General features: G+C 35.0%; 1 protein-coding gene across 2 annotated transcripts; it reads right to left on the bottom strand.

The window, feature by feature from the left end:
• Positions 1 to 4,800: 4,800 nt before the first annotated feature.
• LOC112723476 (probable LRR receptor-like serine/threonine-protein kinase At2g23950) lies at positions 4,801 to 9,523 on the bottom strand. Of its 2 annotated transcripts, XM_025774862.3 has the most exons (12): positions 9,006 to 9,523; positions 8,838 to 8,927; positions 8,637 to 8,769; positions 8,476 to 8,547; positions 7,992 to 8,135; positions 7,771 to 7,842; positions 7,574 to 7,633; positions 7,358 to 7,458; positions 7,141 to 7,272; positions 6,723 to 7,067; positions 5,811 to 6,190; positions 4,801 to 5,420 (listed from the first exon to the last, which is right to left on the bottom strand). In XM_025774862.3, exons 2-12 carry the CDS (start codon positions 8,923 to 8,925, stop codon positions 5,013 to 5,015), a joined length of 1,935 nt encoding a protein of 644 aa, XP_025630647.1. In that variant the 5' UTR covers positions 8,926 to 8,927; positions 9,006 to 9,523; the 3' UTR covers positions 4,801 to 5,012. The 2 variants fall into 2 exon arrangements, with proteins under 2 accessions (XP_025630647.1, XP_025630646.1); XM_025774861.3 differs by having other exon boundaries at positions 8,838 to 9,114.
• Positions 9,524 to 9,987: the final 464 nt, after the last annotated feature.

Below are 9,987 nucleotides of genomic sequence, written 5' to 3'. Positions count from 1 at the left end.
ATTAGTGATCCAAAATTCCAAACTGTGCAACCTGGGAAAGAAGATAAAGAAAAATATTTTAGAAACATAAATCTAAGTCACAAAGAACAATGTAACAGTTTCAAATCAGATGTTATATAACTTCAGTGTTGATAATCTATATTATAGCATTAAGAAAAATATAATATTTATTTAAATTGATTTATTTATATTAAAAGGAAGCTCATTTAAGCTTTACATATTATGCAATTCAGAAGAATTATACCAAAGCCCTTCAATTTGTCTTTAACACAATGAATGATAAGTATTATGAGCAAAATTTACTTCATCAACTCACTAAAAACTCAGAATCATTTACCTTCAAAGAAGAATGCATTAATTAATGTAAACTACTTCAGCAAAGCTGATAATTATATACACAAGGAGATTTGAAGCCAACCCCTCCTCAAGATTTGTATAAGTTCAAAAACAATTGAAGATATATATGAATGCATAATGTATTCTTAGTTAGGTTTTCCGATAAAGTGGAACTAATTTTCAATTTGCAGCATAATAAGCAACACATAATCTTTATCCTTTTCAACACATTATTGCAGGAAGTTAAGTTGTAGTAGTTACTTTAAAATCAAAACCAGTTTCAGTTGAAGTCACAATTACAAATAGAATAATCAATAAAAATCATAAGTTAAACATGAAGTGACAAAATGAAAAATACAAAGAACAGGGTTAGTGTTATCTCATAGAGGTGAAGCTTTTTTTGGTCTACTGCTAAGTCATGGAGATAGAAGAGTTTGCTAGATTTGGTCCACCACTGTAATGTAGAAAAACTATCTTCTCGTCCACCACAACAAAAACTACAAAATTAGAAAATTTTATGTCAAAACCGAACAGGGGACAATTCAGATAATGGGAACAGGTAGTGCAAAAGAGAGCATTTCTAGAACAATTGATGAGTCAACAATACTCGTCGCCACTATGTCCCCATATAGGTGACTGTCTTCCACCGATGCTATGCACCCAACAAGAATACAATTTCGACAGTTTTCTCCTTATCTAAAGTCGTTAATAATTTAACATTGCTTGCAGTTGATAAATAATAATCTAATTACATAAGTAAATAATGCTAGAAATAACCTAATTTTAGGCTAGGTATTTGATGGCATGATGCAAGAAATCTATCAAAATTAATCCTAAGAGTGTGACTTAGGGTTTCAGATTAATGAAAAACCTACCTCATTAGACATTGAGATTCAAATTGCTTCCTCGCAGATATTGAGAGATAAGATATACGCAGTAAATTTGATAAAGAAATAAGCTTGTAAGGGTGTAAAATATGAAACTTAGGAGATGTATAGTTGAACATCAACAGAATTAATATTAGAGTGAAGAAGAAGATAATGATGTTGATGTTGATGTTGACGAAGGGAGACAATTGTGTGTTTAACTAGTTGAAAATTATGAAATTCAATTTTGTGTGTGGGTGAAATTTAGGATTCAGCAAAATTTTTTATGGAAATAACAAATTCTATTGGGCCGTAGTTTATATACCATTAATTGCAAAAAAAAAAATTGATTATAATTGATAAAATATAACCCACCGTTGGATCAAATTTAATAATGATCTAACCGTTGATTTAAGTTTTCACCACAATTGGTGAAAAAACAAGTGAGGAGCACCGAATCATTCACCGCCTTTCTCAGTATCTCAGTTTTTTTTTTTCCACTGAGATCATTAGAATTCTTTTTTTTTTTTGAACAAAAAAAAGCTAAACAGAGAAAAGTGGAGAAGCTCAACGAACACGACACACACAACAAAGCTAAGAAAAATATATACAATCAATCAATTTTTTTTTTTTGGAATTAGCATCAATAATTATATAGATCATCACCACACTACTCCTTATAATTTAGAAATGACCTCGTTTTGATGTCTTTAATATTTTTTTCTTTATTCTTAAATACTCTCACATTTCGTTCTAATCAAATAGTTCAAATTACTGCAAAAAAAAACTTATCAACCACTTTTTCTACTTGTATTTTTTGTCAGTCACTTTTGTCTATTATCCAATTCTCAAACAGTTCTTTTGATCGTACTCGAAATAACTTATGCTCTACCATAGTATGTCAACCACACACACCACAATTGTCAACTAAACTCACAGTAAAAAAAACAAATAATGAATACATTTTATCTCTTTTTTTACATAGAACATAGGTATTATCACTTTGATGAATGACTCCTAATCTACTTAAACGTTCTTTAGTATTCACCCTTCCCACTAAGACAAACCATGCGAAAAGCTCGATTCTTGTCGAGACCAACCCTCTCTAAATTGCACTAGTGAAGCTATAACTTGTGACTTCCTGCGAAATAATCTTTGACTGCAACACCTGCACAAAGAAGTTAGTAGAGAAAATACATTTTTTTTTATCAAATTTTCACACAACTATATCCTCTCCACCAATTGATAGTTTATCTGGCCTTAACCTTTCATGAAGTTAGTTGACAAGTGCCAACTCCTATTAAAACAACTCTTTCCTCCAATAGAAATTTCATATCTATTATAATCCATTCCAAAACCCACCGTCTCCTATGACAGATCTTATTGGTTTGAAACAGAGAAAAGTCTCGAAAAACTTCCTTTCAAGGCCCACCTTATAACCAATTGTCTTCCCAAAATCGAGTTCTTCTTCCTTCCCCTATTTCCATAGAAAGCCCACTAATCATCTTGTATTTCATCTGACAAATATGTTTCCACAGACCCCTTTTGAAGGTAGAGTCTAATTTGATAACATTATATTAAGATCCAAATTATTACAAGAGCATACAATCTTCTTCCACAATAAACAATCCTCCTTTAAAAAACACCACCACCACTTAAATAGAATCCCTATATTCCTAATCACCGCATCTCCCACTCCCAAACCACCTAATTTTTTTGGCGCCTATATCACTTCCCATTTAACAAAAGGCATACCATTGTTTCCATCCTCTTTACTCCACACAAATCTCCTTTGCTATGCTATCAACTTCTCTGCAACCGCCTTTGACATCTTATATAAACTAAGATAGTAGACCGGCAAGCTATTGAGCACAGACTTAATAAGAACTAACTTTCCAACTTTGTTGAGTACCTTTGATTCCTAGAGACTGAGCTTCTCTTCCACCTTATCTATAATTGGTTTTCAGATCTTCACCAATCGATGGTTTGCTCCTAAAGAAATTCCAAAGTATCTCTTAGGTAGAACAACTTTTGTGCACCCTAGCAACCCACACATATTTGCCACCCACTCCGGCTCGCAATTAACCGATATTAAATTTGACTTGTCAAAATTAATTGTCAGGCCAGACATAAGCTCAAAATATCGCAAAAGCCTCTTATAATTCAAAATTGTCTCCATCTTTGGAGGGCAAAACAACATAGTGTCATTTGCAAACTATAGATGTGACAGTTCTATATTATCTCTCCCAACTAGCAGTGGAGATATGCGTTCATTCCTGACTGCCTCTCCCACCATCCTATGCAACACATCAACAAGAACAAATAAGAATGGAGATAGAAGATCTCTTTGTCTTAGACCTCTTTCCATCTTGAACGGCTTGGACGTAACTCATTAATCAGAACCGATATAGATGTTGTACTTACACATTCCTACTCTCATACCCTCCATCTATGACCAAAACCCATCTTTTGTAACACGATATCTATAAAACTCTACCTGACCCTATCATATGCCTTTTGAAAATCTAGTTTGATAATTGCCGTCTTCTTGTGCGTCAACCGTTTCACATGCAATGAGCACTCCATCATGTATTTTTCCATCCCTTTACAAATGCATTCTGGGTCTCTCCCACCAAATCTGGCACCTTGTACACACATCTAACCATATTAAGCGACCGAAGGTCTTTGATCTCCTTCACACCTACAAATTTTGGCGCCAACGTCACCCACGTTACATTTGCATTCGTTGGTAATTTGGCATTTTGGAAGAATCCTCTAATCGCAACCTGAATCCTAGCCTAATTCCTTACCAACCTCCCATGAATTAATTTTATTATTCCTCCTTCTGGCCAAGACTACTTGATGAAAGTATCTAATATTCTTATCTATATCCCTTGCATTCTCTTATTTTATTATATACACTAACTTGAAAATGAGCTACATTTTCCTCTCTTATTTCTGATATATGTCATATGTGAGATTCACTTCATACATAATATATGTATCACATACAAAGTAAGCTCATTTGTGATATGATACATCACTTTGAACGTTCTAGCAATTTATGCATTAACATCATTTTAATTATTTGGACAAATAACACGCCACGCCATATAAGACTGAAGCAGATAAAGCACGAAGACAGAAAGTGATAAAAGCGGTAAAAACACCCAATAAAAAGAGGTGACCGTATTGAGAGGGGGAAAATAAATGAATAAAGTAACGCGTGACCCTGCAAAAGCATCTGAAGGAAAAAGACATGTAACAGCTGAAAAGCAGAGACTCTGTGACCTTCACTCACACTTTCAAAGTTTTGAACACACACAGAAAATTCATGTGCCCCCATCCCATCCCAAATCCCACATCCCTTCTCTCTCTCTTCCCTTCTTCAGTCAAAACCATCAGTATCAATATTCTGCTGCATGACACCCTCTCCTCTCTTCTTGATTCACATACTTGAGAGCAAAGAATCTTTGATGATCATTGTACTCCATCCACCCTACCCTATACGACTATACGCACTAAACCTAGTTACACCTTGATTTCTACCGTTCTTTTTTGCATCCAAAAGCACGCCACTTTGTACTACTACCACAACTCCACTCAAACTCATATTTACAATTAAAACACAAACCCAACATGATAATGTGTTTTACAGAACCATATACACTGATTAAATCCTAGAATAACCCAAGTTTAATAATAATAACAATTTTATAAGAAAAAAAAATAAAGAATTATGATTATATATGACCAATAGATCTCATTTCCCTTTTCTTTTCTAATCTTCCTATTGAAAGCCTTGGTAATTTACCTAGGACCAGAGAGTTCCATGGCATAGGAATCCAAGGAGCGTTCATCATCATCGTCATCCATTGTGGTGCCAAACATGCTTGTACGATCATGAACACTGTCATCATGCTTTGATGCAGGGGCAGGGGCGCGGGATGATGTGTGGCCACTGTTATTGCTTGGGGTCATGCCATGACTAACATTCCGATCATGATTATTACTATGTGATGCTGCCCACTTCTCAGCAAGTCCATCGCCTTCAAGCATTCGGACCACCTCGGACATCTTGGGGCGATGTGCTGGCAAATATTGAGTGCATAGTAAAGCCACTTGAAGCATCTCCCCCACCTCTATCATGTCATAGTTGCTCCCTAGCTCCTTGTCCACCAACACCGAAACCTTCTTTTCTTGCTGTATTTTCCTAACCTGTTACAACATACCAATTTTGATTTCAACTCTGTTAAAGTCTAAACATTTCTCATGCTTCAATCACTATAGCCATATTGAGCACATCCTATTAATATCATAGTACATAACTACATACTACATATCTTTCGTGTATAATACATTAACATACCGAAGAATTCAAGTTTTCCATGATTCTTCAAATATTGTTGATACAAATGAAATACGTAAATGAACAATTGCACAAGCAGAAGTGTCCTCATAAAGTTTAGCATTCTCTTAACAGAATGCTATGATGCATAAATATAACTACGATGATTAAAATTAATACCACAATTAATACTGACATATCGTTTTGATTATTAAGAATGGAAATTAACAGTTTGTTTTGGGACCAGAGAATAGACTTACCCACTCTAGCATAGCGCCTTTTTGATTCACAGTTTTCCCAAACTCAAGTGCTGTCATTCCAGTTATGAGCTCTAGCAAGAGAATGCCAAAACCAAATACATCAGTTTTCTCAGAAGATTGGCCAGTGGAAAGGTACTCTGGAGCAATGTGCCCAACAGTGCCACGGACCGCAGTTGTCACGTGGGATTCAGAATGGTCAAGGAGCTTTGCAAGGCCAAAATCACCAACAACAGCCTCACAGTAGTCATCAAGAAGAACATTAGCAGCTTTTACATCTCTGTGTATTATCTTTGGATCGCATTGCTCGTGCAGATACAGAAGTCCTCTCGCAGCTCCAATTGCTATCCTCTTTCTTGTGTTCCAATCTAAGGATGGTTTGCCTATATATTCAACAAGGATTTAAGTCCAAGATTTACTAGCTAAACTAAGCCTTCCATTATAAGGAATTTAAGTAAAGAACAAGGATTTAATGCCTAGAATATACATTTTGTAAACCTGGAAAGAAACAATCAATACATTTTTGTAAATATGGAAAGAAACAATCAATTGGACTTGAAATTAAAACAAGTTCTCAATAGATTGATTCAGAACATTTTAAGCTTATATTTGAAATCATGATGGTCTTCCAAGTATTTTAAATATTATTGAATACATAAGATATTGATAACTAGAGACAAATTATGTGTAGGTGCCTGACATCCAAAATTATTTTTCAGAATACAGGAGAAAAAGAGTCAAATTTGAAAAAATAATTAAGTCCTAATATTAAAATCCAAAACATGATAGGTGCAGATCAAAGACCATAACAGGATTTAAATGCAAAACGAAGACCACATAACTAAGTTCTACTAAAATATATAGTAACAAACATTGTGTGATCACATGCTTTATGGGGTAGTGAGATAAACCTACCTCTAAGCCTGGATGCCACACTGCCATTGGACATATAAGGATAAACCAGAAGCTTTTCATTAGGAGTAGCACAATATCCAATTAAGCGAAGTAAATTGCGATGAACTGCCAAACTGATCATCTCCAATTCAGTTCGAAACTGTGATTCACCAGAACTTCCAGTAACATCCTTCAGTCTTTTCACTGCCACCATAGAGCCGTCACCAAGTTTTCCCCTATAAACGTTGCCAAAACCTCCAGCCCCAAGTATGTTCTTGGAGCTGAAACTATCTGTTGCCTGTTGGAGCTCTCTGAACGTGAAAGTCTTGAGATTTCCCAAGCTGACAATTCCCTCTTCCTTATATTCTGCAGCAAAGCAAAAATCATAACTAACTATTCCTCATACATAATCTAAGAACTGTGATGTTGTGCTACCTACCACCAATAAACAGGATGGCCTGGTGCTGTCGTTTATGTCTATACCAAAAGAGCCCAAAGAGCAAAACCATGAGAGAAGCACAACTAAGACTAACTCCAAGTGCAACTGCTATTTTTCTGGACTTGTGTTTTCCTAAACAAGGAGATGTCAAATAGGTTTAAAATGTTGTATAAATAAAACAAGAGGCACAAGACAGCTAAACGTTAAAGATAGGTACCTTGTGATGATGTTTGAGAGAAGGAAACGGGCATAAGAGTTGCTGATCCAGAGCAACCTTCAGTAGTGATGCTTCCACAAATTAATGGGTTTCCCACAATACTACATAGTAACAGTGAACAAAAGACAAAAGGAAACAGTTCAAAAATAATGTATACAATAAAATAATACAGCACTATCAAACACACGCACACACACAGGGGAAGAGACACCATACTTGAATGCCCTTGCTGGAAACTTGGGCAATGGTCCACTTAGATTGTTATAAGACAAGTCCCTGAATAATGCATAGAGTCATCATCATCACATCAGAGCTAAATAGAAATAGTGTTAACAAGAAGTTGCATGTGGTTTCGATTTTCAAGGCACTGGTATGCGTGAGGAAAAGGGTAATTGGTATATATCCATACTCACAAGAAAGCAAGCTGTGGGATTTTGGCCAGTGAAACAGGAAAGGGTCCTGACAAGCTATTGTTGTTGAGCCTCCTGCTCTCATTGCATTCCACATTTTACATAAATAATAATGATAATATAAGATTTCAAATAACACAAGTAGTATCATCTCAGAATTAATAAATCAATTTATTCCTTAAAAAATGGTAATAAAAGGAAAAACAAAATAAGAAACTACTCACAGGTATTGGAGACTATCCAATTGGCCGAGAGAGGAAGGAATCACCCCAGAGAATCGATTATTGGAAAGATCCAATGTCTGAAGCTTTGGAAGGGTTCCAAGCTCCGGCGGAATTCGACCTGAAATATTGTTGTTCTGCAGTAACCTGCATTCACCCATAAAGGAAGGTTCCAACGTGGAGAATTATGCTTAGGTTTCTCAGAAGGTGATACAAACTCCAATACTAATTACTAAAGACATGAAAACGAAAACTAAAGGAATACTGGAAGAAAGAAAGAAAAAGGAAGATGTTGAGGTGAATACACATAAGGACAAGCACTACTTAGAAACCAGTAATTGTAATAACCAAAACAAGAAGAAAAACAAGATAAACAGGTAGCGTTTGTAGAAGAAAAAAGTTGAAAGCTTAGCTACAGAAAAAAGAAGCATTGAAAGAGACAAATATGAATGCAAAATTGGAAAGAAGATTTGTTCTGAGTCCTCACACTTGGCGAAGATTTGTTAGGTTTCCAATTGCTGCAGACAAAGTTCCAGAGAGAGATTGGCTCGGCGCTCCCCTGCACACAAACAAACAAAAGGAATGAAGTGTAAAATCCCTGAGACGACAACGAATAAGAAGAAGAAGAAGAAGAAGAAGAAGACTAACAGGCCAATAACAAGGGAATCAGAGGAGCAAGTAATCATGGCCCAGCTGCAAGCGTCGACTGAGTACTCATCCCAGTTACTCAACACACCGTGAGGATCAGTGAGACTCCACTTGATGCTCATTAGAGCCTCCACTGCACATTTCAGTCAATGAATTCCGCTCCAAAGAAAGAAGCCACAAGAGAAGACAAGAGGTACGTACCTTCGTGGTTGCGAGGCTCCGCAGATGAAGAGAGTGCGGCACGCGAGAGGAAAAGGACGAGAAGGAGAACCACCGAGTAGAGCGCCATGACTATAGAGCAACAACGGATTTCAACATAGCTCACAAGCACAAGCATTACCAAAAGTAAAAGCAGTAATAATATCTAACCTAATATCAATGAATGAATTTCAATTTTTGATGGAGCACAAGACAGCTTCGCTTTACAACAAAAGAAAGAAAAAGGGAAATTGAAATGTGTGTGACTTGAGCGCAGAATTTTAGATGGTTAGAGAAGAAAAGATTAGATAGTACTAATACTAATACTAATAATAATAATGAGATTAATGAGCCTTCAGCTAGCCAGAATCAAAACGTCCATCGCTTTTGCTAATAGCTTGTGCTCCAATTCTGCTCTCGTTTTTCATAATTAGTATTATTATTATTATATGATTATTATGATAGTAGTAGTAGAGTTAGTAGTATTGAATTAATAATAGAGAATAGAGAGGGAGTGATGGTGATAGAGGGATTGGAGGGAGCAGTTTGATTTGACAAAGACATGGTGTTGTGCGCAGCCAATTGTTGGGTCACATTAACAGAGATAGTGACAATGGATGGGTCCCTGCATTTCTTCAACACACTCATCATTACCACCACCCCTTCCTCTTTTCCTTCTATGGATTATCACAATCATTATTAAAATGAGTAAAGCCACAAATACACTCGAGCAATTACACTTTCAAGAGATTAATTCGTAAAGAAAAAAAGTTTTAATCAAATTTTTTAGAATAGTAAATATAGACATATTATTTTTAAATTAATCTTTATAATTAGAATAAAAAATTTTAATTTGAATTCATTTATTTATATTTATTGTTTTAAAAGATTTTATTAATATTTTTTTATAAATTAATTAGTATTTTTTATTAGAATATTATTTTAATTTTTTAATTTGTTTGTGGACAATATATATATTAATTATAATCACAAATGATGCTATTTCAAATTAAATAACTTATATAATAGTGATCTTATTTATTGCTATAAATGGTAAATTGAATAAGTCATAATTACTTTAATTTGGAATTAAATAAAAATAAAACCAAATGTTATCTTTTGTTCTTTAGATAATTATCTTTTAGATTTTAGA

Source organism: Arachis hypogaea, chromosome 11, assembly GCF_003086295.3.
Source record: "Arachis hypogaea cultivar Tifrunner chromosome 11, arahy.Tifrunner.gnm2.J5K5, whole genome shotgun sequence".
NCBI classification, from domain to species: Eukaryota; Viridiplantae; Streptophyta; class Magnoliopsida; order Fabales; family Fabaceae; genus Arachis; species Arachis hypogaea.
The sequence above is the reverse complement of the archived record's forward strand: the minus strand, read 5'-3'. Positions and strand labels throughout refer to the sequence as shown.